We start from the raw sequence: 17669 nt of genomic DNA on the forward strand, positions 1-17669 counted from the left end.
AACCAATATAGCTGGATTTTATTGGTACAGACTAATTCAGTGACTGACCTTCTCTGTTCAGTGGCAGTAGGAACCCTAGTTATTTTTCTTTAGCGGCTCACATGTTGGGAACACACACTTAGCCTGTAAATATGGATTCAGGAGGAAAATGAATACAGCAGTGTTCAAAGCAGCCAAAAGCTTAGAAATAATGTTCTGCTGTGACTTTTCCAAACTGACATCTTGATGTTGGGATTATAAATGAAGCCATTGTTCCAGGAAAGGCCAGGACTAATAGAAAGCCTTTATTACTGGTCCATTGGCTAATTCTGCTTGTCTAACCCTTTTGGATGGACATAGTGTCAGAAAACATACTCACAGAGGTTGCTTTGTGTGAGATTTGGCCTGCTGAGTGATTACATGGGGGCACAAAGATATCTCAATGACAAGTGTTCTTTGACTAAAATTTGTAAAGTCATTTTCTTTCCCTAGGCCTTGGAAAGAAGTGAACTGATTTTTAATCTACAGTTTCTATGAGTGATATTTGCTTTGTGTCCTATCACCCTTCTGTTCAGCCGTTCTCTCCTTCCAAGCAGGTAAACCGCTGCTTAGAAGAAATTGTTTCTTCTGCTGAGCCTTGGTACAGTTGACAGCTGTCATATACAAGCACTATGCTTGAATATGTGTCTTTAGAGCTAGACAGCCTCAAAGAGCTTTAATCTTTTCTCTTTGCACATGCAGGGAATGCCTAGGAGCCAGAGACCCCTACTGCGGCTGGGATAACAAGCAGAAGCGATGTACCACCATTGAGGACAGCTCCAACATGAGCCTGTGGACTCAAAATATTACTGAGTGCCCAGTAAGTGGAAATATTTTATATACGTACCAACATGTGAGTGTGTGCTTATGTGTAAAAGGAATATTGCAAGTGAGCGTGTGTCAGCCTGATGAGGACTGGCTGGTAAAAAAGCATTCAGAGCCTAGTGGCAGGTACTTCCTCTAATATCTGTGCACAGTCACTTGTTGAGAGCACAACGACCCCCAAAATGTATTTGCCCTAAAAGAGGGATCCCAAAGCAAGCTTTCAGGCCCCTTCATGCCTATTCTTGCTAGGTGGAGAAGGGTGGATCATGTTGTTGGGTTCCTGCTGAGAACCACGTAAACCCCGGATGAAACCTGAAGTGTCTCAGGGCTGCCCCACTGTCTGCACCACCTTATGGGCTTCCCTGCAGGATGGGGAGATCAGAGTCGGTGACGTACGGTGTCCTCGAGCAGCATTCAGTTCGTTTGCCTCTTGGATCCCTGAGCACAGCCCAGGGGGTGACTCTGGTGGAGAAATGTTGTGCTGGCAGGAAGAGGCACCTAGGGAGCAGCAGAGAAACATGGCATGCGTGGGTGGTTTGCGGGGGAACAAAAAGATGCATATCTATTAGAGAATATGAGGGAAGGGGGGAGTCTGTATAAGAGAGAGAATAAGAGAAAGAGTTCAGCTCTCACCTCAATTCAACAGGCCAAAGACCAAACCTCTGTGATATTCATGGTCTCCATGAGAGGCAGCAGTTAAAAGAAAGTGTCTGCTTGAATTAGTTTGAGTTGGCTCACCAGCTCCCTTCCCATCCGCCCACCCCCTTTTCTCTGACTTCAACATCCAGTTCCTGGCTGTGATCCCCAGAAGCCATCTGGCCAAATTTAATTCCTGCTGCGTGAACCATACCTGGGAGGTGGTTGGGAAGGAAAACCAGTCTTATTTAATAAGTTGTAGGGATGGAGGGGAGGAGAAATTCTCATTAATGTCTATCTGCTTTATCTAATGACAATTAGCATGTTAATACCGATAAGTCTGGTAGACAGAAAGAGGGGGCAGGATGGGCTATATCTTCAGTATGCTATTTATATCTGGAGGTACTGTGATGTTTATTCCCCTTATCTTCCTTGCTCCTCATATTTTCCCAGGAAATATTAGTCATTACTTCAATCCATCCTCAGCTTGGCAGGCTTAAGTTTTTCACTGCTGGATTCAGATGCTTGTGTGTTTATAACCCTCCTGTGTTGAACTGGGATGCAGTGCTTCTTGATTGCCCATGCTGTTATCTCGTCCTGCTTAATGCCTGTGTCTGTTGATAGGTGTGTGAGGTGTTAATCCTCTAGTTTGAACATGTCTGCTGTGGTGCACACTAGGGAACAGGCTACTCCAGATCATTGTTTCAAGGTCATAAAAATCCAGCACAGAATATACAGCCACGGCTGTTCTTGGGGTGCTAGTTTTACGTTCTTTTAACATTTTTCTTGTAGATTATTTTCCATTTAGGTGCTGTCATTCTGCTGCATACATCAGCCCATCAGCTCTTCGACTGATGGGCTGCCAAGCCCATTAAAAGCCACATGCAAGTGCTTCCTTTTTCTTTCTCCTCTGCCCCTTGCTGGAATGAGTTCACCCCTGGGATGGGATGGGATGGCTCATTTAAGCACCTCCATCAGCAACGTACAAGTATGTTCTTCGTGTTCGGTGCAGGATAAAGATCCTGGTCAGCAGAGGCAAGTCTAGGGCAGCATGTTCCACACTGGAAAGGCAGAGGAATGCAGTGACCCAATGGCAGTTGTCACTGGTGACAAATGCCCATGCTGGGACTTCAGTTTGATGCGTTACCATCTTAAGAAGTCCTGGCTTTTCACACCCCACTTTTCTGGGCCAGGCACCAGGCACTCAGCTGTGCTGGTACAGCTGTATGTGAGATCACACTCCAGTGTGACATGGTGTAGATTAAAAGTACTCCTCCCAAATAAACTTTTCCTAACTCACATAATTTCAGGAGTTCTTCTGTAGCCTAGCCCACAAACAGATGTCCTGGCACAGCGAAGAGAGTGGCACACACGAACTTTTAAAGCCAGAACTGGCATATTATTGAATTATATCCTACAAGAGCCAGGCATTTGTGAGTCAACCACAACACTAACACAACTTGACTGCTGATCTTATGCAAACATGCTTGTTCAGAGCTGCTCTGCACATCTTTGTACAGCACCACATTGCACCACAGATTCCCACTATCCAGATCTAATATTAAGGGACCTTAGATACAGAGTTAATCATACAGTGTTTTAACATATTGTGCACTGGTTAATCAATCATTGTGCAATGGTTAATATATAATTAGCAGAAAGGAAAAAAAAAAAAAAGAAGAAAAAAAAAAAAAACAACCACTGTATCCTACTTTATATCGTGCTGATGCCAACATGAACCACCAGCAGGAAAGGAAGTTTAGATTTGGCTCACACACTCTAGTAACTGAGTTCATGGTATCACTGATGATGGTGGTCTGCAACTCAGGAACTGAGTAATGCCGATTAGGTGTCCAGTCCTCCTTAGGCTGACCCAAATCATGCTCTAACTCATGGGTTTTTCATCGTAGTCCCATCTTTGTGTATCCAGCAAACCTCTATCTCAGTCCTCTGGCATCTGCTCCATGTTACCCTAATTTCTTGCTCATTAGATCCCCCAATTATTTTCTGGGGTGAGTAACAGACTTGTGTAGTCAGCCCCTCTCAGTCCGTGTGTGGCTGCCACTCAGCTGTACTACTCAGGATAACCCTACTCTGGCCCACACTGGAGCCTGCCCAGTGCACAGAGGGGACTACACATGCTGAAATCAAACCCATGAGTCTCTGAAAACTGGCAGTTTTCCTCCCCACCTCCCAAGAATTTTATACCCTAGACAGATTTGAGTGGCTTTTCATGGAAATCGCAAAAAGGTGTTCCAATGCCATAAAGTTCAGTTCCTTGCTCTGAACACTAGCTTGTTTCTAAGAAAATGTTGCTACTTATGCTCTTTCCTTCTACATTTGGTTTTAGAAATTATTGAAATATTTTGATTTGAAAATTTGTAAGAACTTTCAGCTTCTATCAAACAGCCAAGATGGAAACTTCCAGCTGAAATAATCAAAGCTTGATAAAGTTACAAGCAGTTGACATGTGAAACCTAAGAGGAGGCACAGAAATAACAAAAGGACAAGGAATGCTTCCAGCCTTATCAGTAATATCAGAATAAACATTAAAAATATCCTGGCAGCAGGAGGTAGGAGCGGTCAGTCCGAATTTTTAGATCCTGCAATTGAGCCTGTAGATGGTACAGGGAAGAAACAAAATGGTGACACCTTTGGTAGGAATATATCAGTTTACTAAGGACAAGAACTCTGGAATTAGTAGTAATGTCAGATTACAGATGGGCATTTGATCGTGGATGTTTTTAAAGATGTCCTCACTGTGTGATGGACACTGTGTTGGCTACAAAGGATTTACCTTGTAAAGATATTCCTGAAAAAGATCAATGCAGATGAGTTTTTATCCCACCGCCTAAGTTTGCTCTTTTGAAGATATTGTTATGAATTTAAAGATGGAATAATAATCCATATGTAATTTCATAAGTAAAAAAAAACTTCCCACACTCTCAACGTGACATGTTTATAAATCTCAACATTTCAGCTATGGCTGCTTATTTGTTTAATTTTTGGGTTGCTTCCCAGTATCACTTATGAGCCAATAATTATTTGTCAGCTTTTTTTTTTTTTAATTGAAGCCACGGGCCATATCATACCATTGATTTCTGAACAGAACTCCCTGCTGGAATCAGCAAGGCTTTCTGGCTCAAAAATGAACAGAAATGATCCAATATTTGGATTATGACTTTTGTAAGGCAGGAGAAAAGAGGAGATAAAAATCTAGTATTAAATATCTTCAAGTAGTTCTTTTGATTTTTTTTTTCTCCCTGACTTTTAGAAACCAAACAGTATTGATTTTTGACTGCATGCATGTTTAAAACAACAAATTCAAAAAACAACAACAAAACTCAATGTTCTTTTCTCTGGGTATTTTGCTTTGTAACCTGCAGCCCAGAGCAAATTTTTATGACGACATGATAATCTACTGCAAACAAAGGTTTGCAACAGATGCTTGAAACCCCCCAACTGCTGCCTGACAAGCACAGTAACAGATCTAAATTACTTCTAGGTCACTGCTGTGTATTTTTTATGTTGCTGTAGATGGGTGAGAGGGGAAAATGATGGCCCACCAGAGGTTCATCATGAGTGTTTAATGTAGTGCCAGGCTCAGAGGAGCCCAGAGCAAAGTGTTTAAGACAATGAGTGTTGGAAAGCGCTGCTCCCTTGCCCGCAGTTGGCTCACTTGTGGACCCTGAGCAGACTTGCGGCCTCTCTGTGCCTTGGTTTCCTTGTGTGGAAAGCAGGAGAAATGATTCCCCCCCCGGGCAGCCCAAGGGATTGATCCTGCTGGCTGCAGAGCTCAGCCAAGCATGGCACAGTGGGGCTTGTCAGCGGTAGCTGGCTCAGATTTGGGGTCAGGGCTGTTCGCCAGGGCCCCAGCCTCCTCTTTGCTTTGCTCTTCATTGCGTGCAACATCAAGGCCAAGCCCAGCATTGCCTTTGCCAACGGGTTTACCAAAGCTGTTGAGCATCCCACCACCCCAGGAGTGACCCCATGGGGATGAGCCAGGCGCAGGCAGCTGCCTTTGGTGCTGTCCCACCTGTGGGGCCCTGCGCTTTGGGACATGGGCTGGGGAGGATGGAGGGAGCTGCTGGGGGAGGGTGAATCATGACACTGCACTGTAGCAAGGAGAAAGTCAGTCACAAAGTAGAAAAGATGAAGGAGAGGTAAGTGGCATGGGAAGGAAACCAAGGTAACCGTCAGCTCCTCAAGGAGTAGCATCGGGGTCACTCTCGAGCTGCAGACCTTGGATCTGGCCCAGCACTTTCAACCTTCCTACTGCTGGCTGCCTACTACGATACTTTGGGCTCCCTGTAGCCATAGGGTATCGTGGTTGTAACACCTTCAGCATTGCATTAACTGCTTGTTGTGGCCAAATTTCTTGTGCTGCCTGGCGTGTGTTGGGGCTTCAGAGAAACCAAGAAAGAGTTCTCTACTCTGCTTTGCCCAAGTGGTCTGTGATGTTACATCCCTACACATCAAGACAGCACCTGTATGACGGGGAGAGGGGGGCTGTAGTAGCCCTGGGGTTGTTACCACAGTGTGGAAATGCATTGTCTGACACGGGATATAAATGCAGCAGTTCCCAGATGGTAGGGGACTGAGCTGCGCCTGTACCTGGGCAGGAACAAGGAGAGCCTGGGGCAGAGGTGTCAGAGCAGGCTCCCAGGCATGGTCCTGGAGTTGCTGAATTTTGGAGTTGCTGAATTTTGCTGTCAGAGCTGGTTCCAGCAGCTGTGGTGGGCACGAGAAGGCAGCGGTGGCCTGGGAGTGATCCAGAGAGCAGCAGGCAGCTCTGCTTTTCTCAAGTCAGCCTTGGCTGCCAGCAGCAATCCTTTAGCCCACATCTTGGGGCTCACTGAGCAGCTCTGGTTAAAATAAGACATGGGAGCAGGCTCTGACACCGTATCTCTTAGAAGGTCATCCCCAGTCTTGGGCAGGAACAGTTGTTTTTCTCACAGGACTACTGCATTTTCACTTCAGTGTAGTGCAGAGGGAGCTCAAGCCCCAGGCTCTGGGGCGCTGAGCAGGCACGAAACAAGGTGCAGAGGAAACAAACATCAGTGTGGTCTGGCCTGTAAATTGCCTGGAGATGAATCCTTGCTCTTTAGCCTAGTGCATGATCCTAGGCATTAATTTTAGCCCCCACCATCTCCTTCACCTTCTGCCCTTCACCCAGCTCAGCCATGTAGGCTACAGCTCTGTTGGAAAATGGAGGCCATTCTTATGGTGCGTTTGGACAGGGCCAAACTCAAGGAGGCCTCAGCCTGCTCTGGTCACTGTGGTTATACAAACACTGTCTCGGTAAATAATGGGCAGGACCAGGCCCAAACACCCCGTAGCAGAGGGGACAGCCACGGCTGGCTGTCACCTTGCTGGGGAGGCTGCAGCTGCGCTGTGTGGGACATGCGAGGCCTGCGGCCGGGCGCTGCGCTGGCGGGGCAGGCTCGGCTGCCTGCGCGCACACGTTCGGTATGTGGGGTGGAATTCGGAGGTAAACACCGACACGGCACGGCCTGAAAACAGCCCTCTGTTTTGAATCCCGCTCACAAGCACAGACAGCTCCCATCTAAGCTGCATCTTAATCCCCCCGGCAGCTTTGTTTGGCATTTCTATTGTGGGGCTGTCTCCAGAAATGTAAACTTGCTATTAATGACCTTTTTTTTTTTTTTTTAAACTAGGTGAAAAACCTGACAACAAATGGAAGACTGGGGCCTTGGTCCCCATGGCAACCGTGTGAGCATTCGGATGGGGACAGCACGGGCTCCTGTATGTGTAGGTCACGTTCGTGTGACAGCCCTCGTCCTCGCTGCGGAGGTCGTGGCTGTGAAGGGGCCAGGATTGAGGTCGCCAATTGTTCAAGGTATCTCAGCATCTCTTCTTTGCTTTTTGGGAAGGGAACAAGAATTGTGTCTGTCCACAGCTTATCTCTCTCCTTGTGTTTCTGTGACCATGTTGTATCCCAGCCAAATTGAGGTATGTGAGGTCCAGCTTGAGGTCAGTGAAAAATGAAGGTGCCTGGGTCCTTCAGGTGTCTCGGCCAGGTCCCTTGGAAGTTGGGCACCCCAAATTAAAGTTAAGGTTAACCTTGCATACACTGTGCCACAGTTTCCCTGAAGGGTACAGTGAGTAGTGACCCATCCATCAGGAGGAGGTGAGTAAGGCAGAGGTAGTTGTTAGCCAACTGAACAAGGGTAAGGTAAAAAACATCAGTAAGCTCTCGATCGTTGTTTTGTGGAGACTGAATTCTGAACTTGTGTTGCCAAAAGCAGAGCTCCTCCAGAACAGTGCTTGTAGAGACAGGACCTCGCGTGGCTGCGAGCAAGGTTTGCCTGCGCTGCTCTGCGGTCCCGTGTGCTGCCTGCAGCATGCTGGCTTGGCAGCCAGAGGCATCCAGGAGGCATGTCTGCTGGGCACAGCAGGTAAACAACACATGCAGCTTGGCTTGTGTCAAGGTGCCACGTTCCCAGAGAAGCCTGGAGCTGACACTTCAGCAGTATGGAAGCTAAGTGTGCTCTGGTGGGGTGCCTATACGTAGCCATGGTGTTTATGCCCATGCTACCCCATCACCCGCAGACTACATCATGTCATGACTCAAGGAAAGACGAGGCAATAGGGTAAGCACTACTTAACCAGGGTGGGGCCAGCCAGTATTTTGGTAAATATTGGGTCAATTCAGTTTTTATCTACTTTATCTTCCTTACAGATGTTCATTTCATTAAGGACAGCTGTCTCTTGGCTCCTCCCTAGAGATCAGTGCTGGTCTTGGCACCAAATATTTAGCAGTACTCATGTTTGAATTGGCATCTCTCCTTCCAGTTGTGGGCTGTGCTGCCTAAAAGATGTGTAGTCATTTCTACCCCTGTGCTGCCACCGTGGGCTGAGCAGAGCCTTCCCAAGGCTGTCTGTTCATGTCACTGGCAAAGGCAAATTATGCCAGAGGGATGGGTTTCTCAGCAGTGCTCTGATGGCAAAACAGGCAAGAACAGCTTCTGAGCAGGGGATGGAAAATAGATTATTCAATCTTAAGACACAGGAAAACAGCATGGTTTGAAAAATAGGGACATCTGGTCATCCTACATCCACCTCAGCCCTCAAATTTCCTTTAATTGACTTCATATGGCATTAAGATTTCTTTTTGAAAGAGGAATCAGGATGACTAAAGATGAGTTCTATTAGAAAGATAGAAATCTGAACACGGAAAGTGTCTTCATTTCTGTTAAAAATGTTGAGCACACAAATAGATGCTGAGAATTGTTGTTTTCCTGGGGAATTTCTAGATGAAATTACTTACCCTATTTTGCCATAATAGCAGCAAATAGCAAATTCCATCCGGTTTATTCCTTTCACAATTTAACATATAATCTTTGCTTTGGATTAAGGCCTGGGGATATAGTAGGAGGGTTAAAACATGGAAGAGTAACTTAGAAGAGTAACTTAGAAGAGTAACATTTTTATGTAAGTGAATTTCTCGTTCTATGACCTTGTTTGGGGTAGGAAAGGGGAAGGGAAGAAGGGATGAGAGAGAAAGAGGAGGAGGGGAGAAATATCTAGCAAGATTCTGAAATAAAGCTGCCAAGAACAGGCAAGAGTTGATAACAAATAGAAAAAGTGTGAAGGGCAATGTGGGTTTTAACTTTCATCCTCTGCCCTCATTGGTGCTACGCCAGAAAATATTTCTTGCCAGCAGTTTTATTAGTTCAGTAAACGCTTTGAAAATTAACATCTGTTTTCAAGCTTAGCTTTCAAGAACCAGAGAGCACCTGAGTTGTTTTTTTTGACTAGACTTTTTAGAAAGATTTTTCTTTAGCAAAATAACAACAACAACAAAAAGGAGATTTTTTTTGGCTTTAGGCAGCAAAGTGTCAAGATGAGGCAGTTCTGTAAGACAGAGCGTTGCCACTGGCTTCAAATGAAATGAAACCTGCAGCACAGAAGAGATGAGATACAGTTCCTCCCAGCCTGCATTAGTGAGGCTCCAAGGTTTAGTAGTGCTGCTAAATCAGAGCAAGGCGAGCTTTAATGATCAGGAGATTTTAAAGATGATAATGTCAGCTTCTGTGTGAGCACATGGTGGAGTTACTGCATGGCAGCATCCTCACAGAAGCCAGCCACATGTATGTGGCCTGACATCTCCGTTGTGAGGTGCGAACTCAGGGTTTTTACATCACATTTGCTTCAGGCTCACTTTCCACTTCTCATCCGAGATGCAATCACTCATTAAACCCTGAAATTCTATCCTACCTCTGAGCTCTTAATTGCCCTCTGGTTTCTACAGATTTAAGGTCACACTACAGTGATGCTTGCAGGCTGCCATGAAAGCTAGAAGCAATTACTGTTATTTTTTATGAAACTTGAGATTTCCACCTAATAGGATTCAATGCCGAAGGGTTTAGGAAAACACCAAACATTATGAGGTTTGTGAGAGAATGATTGGAGCTGGCAACAGTTTTTCTGTAAGAGATTTAAAGCATCAGTACCTACTAAATTAGAGGGAAGTTTTTAATATCCTTTGGCACAATTGGCATTGATGATCCTCAAAAACTGCACTCTTTGCAGAGGAGTCCAGGAGATCCAACTTTGGGACCAGCTGTTGGCTCAGAAGAGGGGGTTTGGAGATATGGGGGAGATGATGGGGAAATAGTGAGAGTTGTAGCAACCACACTGTTGCCCAGCAATTCCTGGCAGGCATTTTCTAAAGCATTCAACGTTGGCTTCATTCTCTTCCTATCCATTTCTTAGATAATTCAATGGCAAGGAAGTAAGGCCAATGCTAAGCACTTTTGGAAATCCCTTTGCTAAATATTAGCTGGTGTGAAGTCTGGTTGAAATGAATGTCTCTCTTCTCTGACTGGTTCAAGCATTCTGCTATCAGAGACATATCTGTTTGTAAAGCGTGGCACAACACAGGCAGACTGTTAGGTAACCCCCATACTCTGTTCTCTCTCAAACTGTTAGAAATGGCGCTTGGACACCCTGGTCTTCCTGGGCCCCGTGTAGCACCTCCTGTGGGATAGGCTTCCAGGTCCGCCAGCGATCCTGCAGCAACCCTGCTCCACGGTATGGGGGCAGGGTCTGCGTTGGACAGAGCAGGGAAGAGAGGTAAGATACCTCAACAACACCGTGTGATCACTTCTGTTGTTATGTTGGCAGCTGGAAGTGGTGGACCTTCTATGACTGCACAGGAAGGCTGTTAGACTGAATATGCACAGAAGAAGGAATTTCAGAGCCTAAGAGGGATGAGGTTGCTCACATGCATGGACACTCTCTTGCAATGAGCTTGTGACTATCAGAGACTGCAGAGCTGCCTCTTCTCTCAGGCATGACCATTTAGACCCTCACAAGTATTCCCATGCCCAAAGCAGAGGGTTGACCACCTCAGTGAAAGGAGAAGCTGTGTCTGCTGTTAGCAATGCAGAATCTACAGATAGTTACACTGTTCTGATCTGTCCCTTAGGAGGTAGTTCAACGTGTGCAGCTTTCATTATCAATTACACCATTCCTAAGTCTATATTAATTGTGCTGATGCACCAAAACAAGTTCAAGACAGAATACAGGTTCACAGATTCAAGGTTGAGTTTTTGCAGGGCATTGCATTAGAAAAACATCATTTTCCCCTATAAAGTAAGCAAATTTTATGTAAAATCACTAAAAGACAATACTTTTATTTTAATGTTCAGAGCTATCTGCACTATTTTGCTTCTTCAAACCCAACCCCTCAATAAACACATGCTTCAAGGCATCCCGATTTGGTTTCCAGCTTTGACATTTTCATTAAAGGCCACCTCTGCTTGGCAGTAGGCTGTTGCTTGTCCCTTGAGTGGTCACTTAAGACAGATCTTTCTGCATTTCTCAGAATACAAAGGGCAATTCATTTAACTTCCTTTATTCAGGACATTTTAATGTTTGGTTTGATTTGTGGCCATTCAGAATGGTCCTTTTTGGGTTTTAAAGACTACATCTGAGTCAATTACAGTCCTGGGTGATTCAATTTGAGAACAATATTGATTAAAAAGCTGAACAAAATTGAAGTTACCTTTTCTAAAGGGAACATGAAATAACATTAATTTAGGGCCTGCCTTTAGATGCATATAGCATCTAGTTCAGCTCCAGTTGCAAGCACTAGTTTCTTAGGAACCAAAGAACAGTAAGGGCCAGATCATGGGACAGGAAGATTGTCAAGTGTTTAGCACCTGCCGTTAGTGACAGATTGATGTGGAGCTGACCTCATATTAGTTTCCTAAATAAAAGCCCGAATTTTAAAATATTTACCATTCACTATCTCCCTTTTTGATACATGGGCTTCATCTGCTGAGTTCTTGTATAAATTCAGTGCATAAAACTTGATTAGAGCATTTTCAAAAACACGGTCTTGACCATTCGCTCCAACTATGTCAGTAAGCTCAGCCTGGTTAACCACTCCTCTTTATAAAGAGGACAGTTCTCTGCTATGACCACTAATACTGCTAATCTGACTGTTGTGTCAACTTTCTGCTGGCTTTCTGTGCATGCAATAAGTGCACCCAAATGCAGTGTACAGTGTAGCTTTGCATCCATCATCATCTTGTCCCTGGGTTGTGCTGACGTGGACATTATTTGAGCAATATGCTTTCTTCTTTCAGATTCTGTAATGAGAACAGTCCTTGTCCATTACCAATTTTTTGGTCTTCATGGGGTCCTTGGAATAAATGTAGTGTGAATTGTGGTGGAGGAATTCATTCAAGGCAGAGGTCCTGTGAAAATGGAAATACATGTCCAGGCTGTGCTGTGGTACGTAGTGTTTATTGTCTTTGCATGTGGGACACCTATTAACATCTAGCTTCTAGGGACTTGTTATTTAACTCCTCTCTCCATCTTGGTTTTATTTCTCAAGCTAGAAGAAATTGCTATCCTCAGCTCTTGCTGGAGAGGATGCTGAAATGAACCGGGAAGCAGAGAGGTGGCAGATTCCAGAAGTCAGTGAAGCTGGTTTGAGTGTGTGTGTGTCTGTGCGTGTGTCTGTGTGTGTGTACAGGTAAGAACAGACTGGCACACAGAGAACTTCGTAGGCCTCTCTAGGCTTAGATATCAAGTCCTTTAACTGGCAGCACTCTACATTTCTTTTATTCTATCCCACTCCCAAGGATGACCCTGTTGAGTCAAGGAGGCCCTGCACACATCAGACATGAGTCTTGTTGTCATACTTGAGTAAACAACAGGTCATACACCCAGTTAACCCATCAATGAGGCAATGGCTACCAATTTTCTCTCCTTTATTTTCCCTTTCCTATTCTGGCAGCTGTTTTGTGCAGATGTTTTAATTAGTTTTATGGAGAGTTTTCTTTCAGTGTAAGCAGATTTGATCTGGAACCTCCCATCTGTTCACAAGCTGTTTGGCATTTACTCTAGAATCATAAAGTCCTAAAGTATTACATTGCTCTCTCTCTGCCAGAAAATATGGGTTTATTTATTTATTTTTAGACAAGAACTCAATGCTTTTCACTGGAATCTTCCTGCTGGTGGTGAGAATTGTAAGGACCCTGAAACACCACATCCCCATCCACCCGAATGTTGGCTCTACTCTGTGGATGCTCATAAAGATGGCAAATGTTTTGTAGTCTCCACTACAGGATTCAAAAAGCCAACCAAACAAAAATAAAAAATAGCTGTAAAAACGGATTATCTAAAACCATTTTAAACCAGTAAACTTTTCAAGGAATAAACCTTACTGACATTTTGTCCTCATGGGGCTCCTCTATGCCAACCTGAGAGCAGCATATCAGGGTCACAGCAGAAAACTAGTTTGCTGTTATTATTATGCACTGCCTGAATTATTCTTCTGCCTGTGATGCACCGTGCTTTCTAAGCCCCACAGGACTCAGATGGGCAAGAACACCTGAGTCAGCAGAGAAACACAAACCTGAGGGAGACATAAAAATAGTAAGCATAGTCCACCTGAAGCACCTCTGCCTCCATAGTCCCCATGTTTTGTGCTGTGCCCGGCACTGTGTTTTACCTGTGAGGTCAGAGAAGGTGAATGGAGGTTGTTTTAGATCCAGCATGTACCCCTTGTTTTCTAGGGTGTAAAAACATCTCTGTCAGTTAGTCTGCTGCTGTTTGATAAGTAAGGTCAAAGTAGTTTTCCTTCTTGGCAGGAATATAAGACCTGCAACCCAGAGAGCTGCCCAGAGGTGCGTAGGAACACACCCTGGACCCCTTGGATGCCTGTCAACATCACCCAGAACGGTGCCCGCCAGGAGCAGCGCTTCCGCTACACGTGTCGTGCCCAGCTCTCTGATCCCCACGAGCTGCAGTTTGGGAGGAAGAAGACTGAGAGTCGATTCTGTCCCAATGACGGCTCGGCAGTGTGCGATACCGACTGTATGTATTGCCAGCTCCGGGGCACTACGGGGAGAGCCTAGATTTGGTGGTGGAAGGGGGATCCTCTCGGAACAGCCAGAAACTGCTGGCACGCACAACTAGTGTCATAGCAGAATGATGGGGACGGAGAGAGCCCTGTGACTTAGCTGTCAACACCATTATGATCCCTGTGCTTGTGGCAGTGTATATATAGATCTATTCCTGGTACTGCCAAGCTGCCCCAACAAGAACAGGCAAGTGATCAGGGTGTAGAGACAAAAAAAAAAGCTATTCTACAGAACAGTGTGTCTTTACTTTTCTTTCTCTCTGGAGGTCCCCTTGTGCACTGCCTCTGGGGTTATTCCCTTCACTACTGCTGTGATCCAAGGCAGCGACCTGAGGGCAGAGCCTGCACTGCCACAGTTTGCTCCCCAGAAGGGTCATTTATCAAGGTTATCGCTAGACTCAGTTTGTATGTGCACAGATTTTGCTTCCCTCCTAGCTATGCTGTAACCCTGTAACACTTGCTAAGAAGAGAAACTCATCCCCAGGGCACATAAATCCTGATTGTATTCATGAGATGAAGTCCTTTTTAAAAGCCCAGCAACTGATTGATTTGTGACCATGTGGTGTCTTGTTTGTTTTCCTTGAAGCTCTTGTTGATGACCTCCTCAAGACTGGTAAGACCTCTGCACGGATTATCAATGGGGGCTGGTCCTTTTGGGGGGCCTGGTCTTCCTGTTCCAGGGACTGTGAGTTGGGCTTTAGGATCAGGAAGAGAACGTGCACAAACCCTGAACCTAAAAATGGTGGATTGCCCTGCGTAGGGTCAGCGATGGAGTACCAGGACTGCAACCCACATCCCTGCCCAGGTAACCATGATTATATTCCTGCATGAAATTCAGAGCTGTTCTTGCCCACTTTAATGGCAGAGCCACCAAAAATCAGTATTTCCAATCTGTCTTTTTTTTTTTTTTTTTTTTTTTTTTTTTTTTTTTAATTTGGGGGATTTACCCTTAATTTATTTGAAAGCTATTGTAATGATCCAATATGTGATCCACACACACTTTGGTGCTGTGAGTAATGTTTCACCTAGGCTTAGAGAGTAAAACAGCCACATCCTCTAAAGGAAGTAGCACGGTGGCTTGCCTAGCAGTGTTTTGCTTCAAGCAGGTTTGCTGCTCCATCCAGTGGAGGGCATGATGGTGCACCTGCACCTTGGTGAGGAGACGGGCTTAATGAATGTGACTTAATGCTGTGTAGAGAGATGCTTGATGTGGCAGTTCTTCTTGTGAACACTTGTTTCTTCCCCTTCTCCTGCTTACGTATTGTTCTTGCGATGGGCATCTACTCTTGACATCAGTTACCATTTCCTGCACAGCCAGCAGGGAGTATTCTTGCCTGGTTTCCTGGTTTTCGAGTTTGTCCTCATGTTTATGTTGCACTCCTGGTCCAGAATAGTAATAATAGACTATTGACTAATGTATTCTCCCTCTCTTATCATTCTCCTTGCTCTATAATAGCTATCTAAGCTAAATTTAAGTGATCTTACACAAATTACTTTGCCTCTTTGCAGTTCTAGCAATTATCTAACTCTGGCAATATAGTTTGTGGCCTACACTTGAAAATGCCGTATTATTATAGTATTATTATGATATTAAAATTCAATGCAAAGATAAAGTGCCAATGCAGGTAGGAAAACATGATCAGAATGTGTAGCAAGAGCACAGCAAGAGTGTCAAATATTGCACTCTGTGGCTTATAAAAAGAAAATAACTCTAGCGCTATAAAGGCAGCTATTAGTACTATTTTGGAAACTCTTCAGTGGCTTTTCACTAATGTCTGTGCCCTTCTTCTGTGCTGTTTTCTCTCCCTGGACACTATGATGTTTTACAATCTATTGTAAGTGCATGACTGCTATTTCTCTGTGTCTCCCTCCTTCCCTGCCTCACTCAATATGTATACACAAATCCTGGGTTCATCTTGCACTAAGTCATGAGGTTGCTGTCTCCTGAAGTAGTGGCATGTGGACCTGAAAATCAGGTCGTCTAGTAACCTGACAAGAGGGGTTGGGAACCAGGGTTCTGAAATCCCTCCCTGGATTTATTATTAACGTGTTATGGGACTGTGCTCATACAAAGCCTCTGAATTTCCCTTTTCTGAAGGCTGGGACTAAAAGATTTGGGGCTCCCTGCAGAAAGGTGCCATATAAACTCCACTTAGGTTGTCCAACACTATTTTTCCAAGTAAATACGCTGCTGCTGTAGGTGAAGTGTCAGAAGACAATATAATAACAATAAAAAGGTGTGTAACAACAAAGTGCCTACCCTAAGGAATAGTTTCTATTACGGTGCTTTATGATGCAGTCTTTTTGTGCATAGACTTCATTTGGCATCCACAGAGTGCAGCATCTTCAAACCCTCTCTTGATATCAAGCTCTTGTCAGGACCAAATGTCCTGGGGTGCAAGAAAGTGCTAGCTAGTCTGGGCAGGGTAGACCTGGAAGGTGAAATACGGGGACTCTCCAGCTTTGTCACAGTGAGAGGAGTAACCGACTGCATGCACCTCTCTCTCCTTGCTTTTCCATACCCTTCAGTGAAAGGCTCCTGGTCGTGCTGGACTCCTTGGTCTCAGTGCTCAGCAACCTGCGGAGGAGGACACTACCAGCGCACAAGGACTTGCACCAATCCAGCTCCATCTAGCGGGGAGGATATCTGCATTGGGCTGCACACTGAGGAGGCCCTCTGCAACACGCACCCATGTGAAGGTAGCCAGTTCTCATCCCTGCTCCAGCTGGCTTGGGTGGTGGTGGGCACATCCGCAAAATGTTTAAAAGATAAATCAGGAACACCATCAGTTAGAAGCTTTTCTGATCATTCAGTAAATGGATATTGAACCAGGGAAAAAGCAGACATCCTAGCATTCAAATCAAACACATCACCTTTCTGTTTGTACTTGTTCACTAGACCATGCTTTCACATTCTAGTGCTGGCCAGCCAAAATCTTGTTAATGGATGATCCATTTAAAGTAATTGAAAAAGCAGGACTTTGGTTCTTGAATGTGGAAGCTGCAAGACAAGCACGAGGAGTCACAAAGCATCAATCTGTACAGTTGCTGAAGGGGTGATCCTTCCTTTTTTTGTCTTACAGACTGGCAGATGAATGTGTGCTACAACTCAGAGTTTACGGTTCGGATCTGTGCTGGTTTTGAATCACCTTTTTGTATTTCTGATCCAGCACAGGCTGACTCCTACTCTTAGGGACCTTAGCAAAAGCTTTATAACTGCTATAATTTGTGCTGGCTGCTTGGGGTATGCCTGGGAGACAACCTAAAATTTGGAGGTCCTGGTGCAAGATTGCCCCATCCAACTCCTTGTACATCTTTAACCATGGAGTTGATACAGGAGCAATTAAAACAACTCTGCACTGTGCAGTGCTCCACCAAGGGTCGGTTCAGTCTGTGTTAAGAAAACTTCAATCTGACAAGTAGGCTGTGATGCCTGCACTGGTATTTATATTGACATAGTTAAATCCTCTGAAGAGCACTGGATTACATGTGTGAGAGGCCCAGGTGAAGATCTAGACACCCTCCATCATGGGAGAAGTTTGTTTTCCACAAGAGATCCTTTTCCTTCTTGGTGATGTTGTCCATGTGTTTTCCTGATCTTGGATTTAAGGTGGCTGGTCAGAGTGGTCAGAGTGGAGCCTGTGTAATGAGGAGGGTATCCAGTACCGCAGCCGTTACTGCGAGGTGCACAGTCCAGACTCTTCTCAGTGCGTTGGAAACAGCACGCAGTACCAGGATTGCCTGTACAATGAAATTCCAGGTATGTACAATGTTGTTGGAGAAGGAG

The 17669-nt window shown here is 45.0% G+C and overlaps 1 protein-coding gene across 2 annotated transcripts in view; it reads left to right on the forward strand.

Moving 5' to 3' along the window:
• The window catches only part of SEMA5B (semaphorin 5B), a 260389-nt gene that overhangs the window by 215580 nt on the left and 27140 nt on the right, over positions 1 to 17669 (forward strand). For both annotated transcript variants that reach the window (XM_084289290.1, XM_084289291.1), the window contains exons 14-21: positions 721 to 838; positions 7158 to 7339; positions 10435 to 10578; positions 12099 to 12246; positions 13611 to 13836; positions 14469 to 14687; positions 16412 to 16582; positions 17493 to 17642. In XM_084289290.1, the coding sequence (XP_084145416.1) occupies positions 721 to 838; positions 7158 to 7339; positions 10435 to 10578; positions 12099 to 12246; positions 13611 to 13836; positions 14469 to 14687; positions 16412 to 16582; positions 17493 to 17642 (1358 nt within the window). The remainder of the gene's footprint in view (positions 1 to 720; positions 839 to 7157; positions 7340 to 10434; positions 10579 to 12098; positions 12247 to 13610; positions 13837 to 14468; positions 14688 to 16411; positions 16583 to 17492; positions 17643 to 17669) is intronic.

The sequence above is a fragment of the Netta rufina genome (genome assembly GCF_964035555.1).
Source record: "Netta rufina genome assembly, chromosome: 6".
NCBI classification, from domain to species: domain Eukaryota; kingdom Metazoa; phylum Chordata; class Aves; order Anseriformes; family Anatidae; genus Netta; species Netta rufina.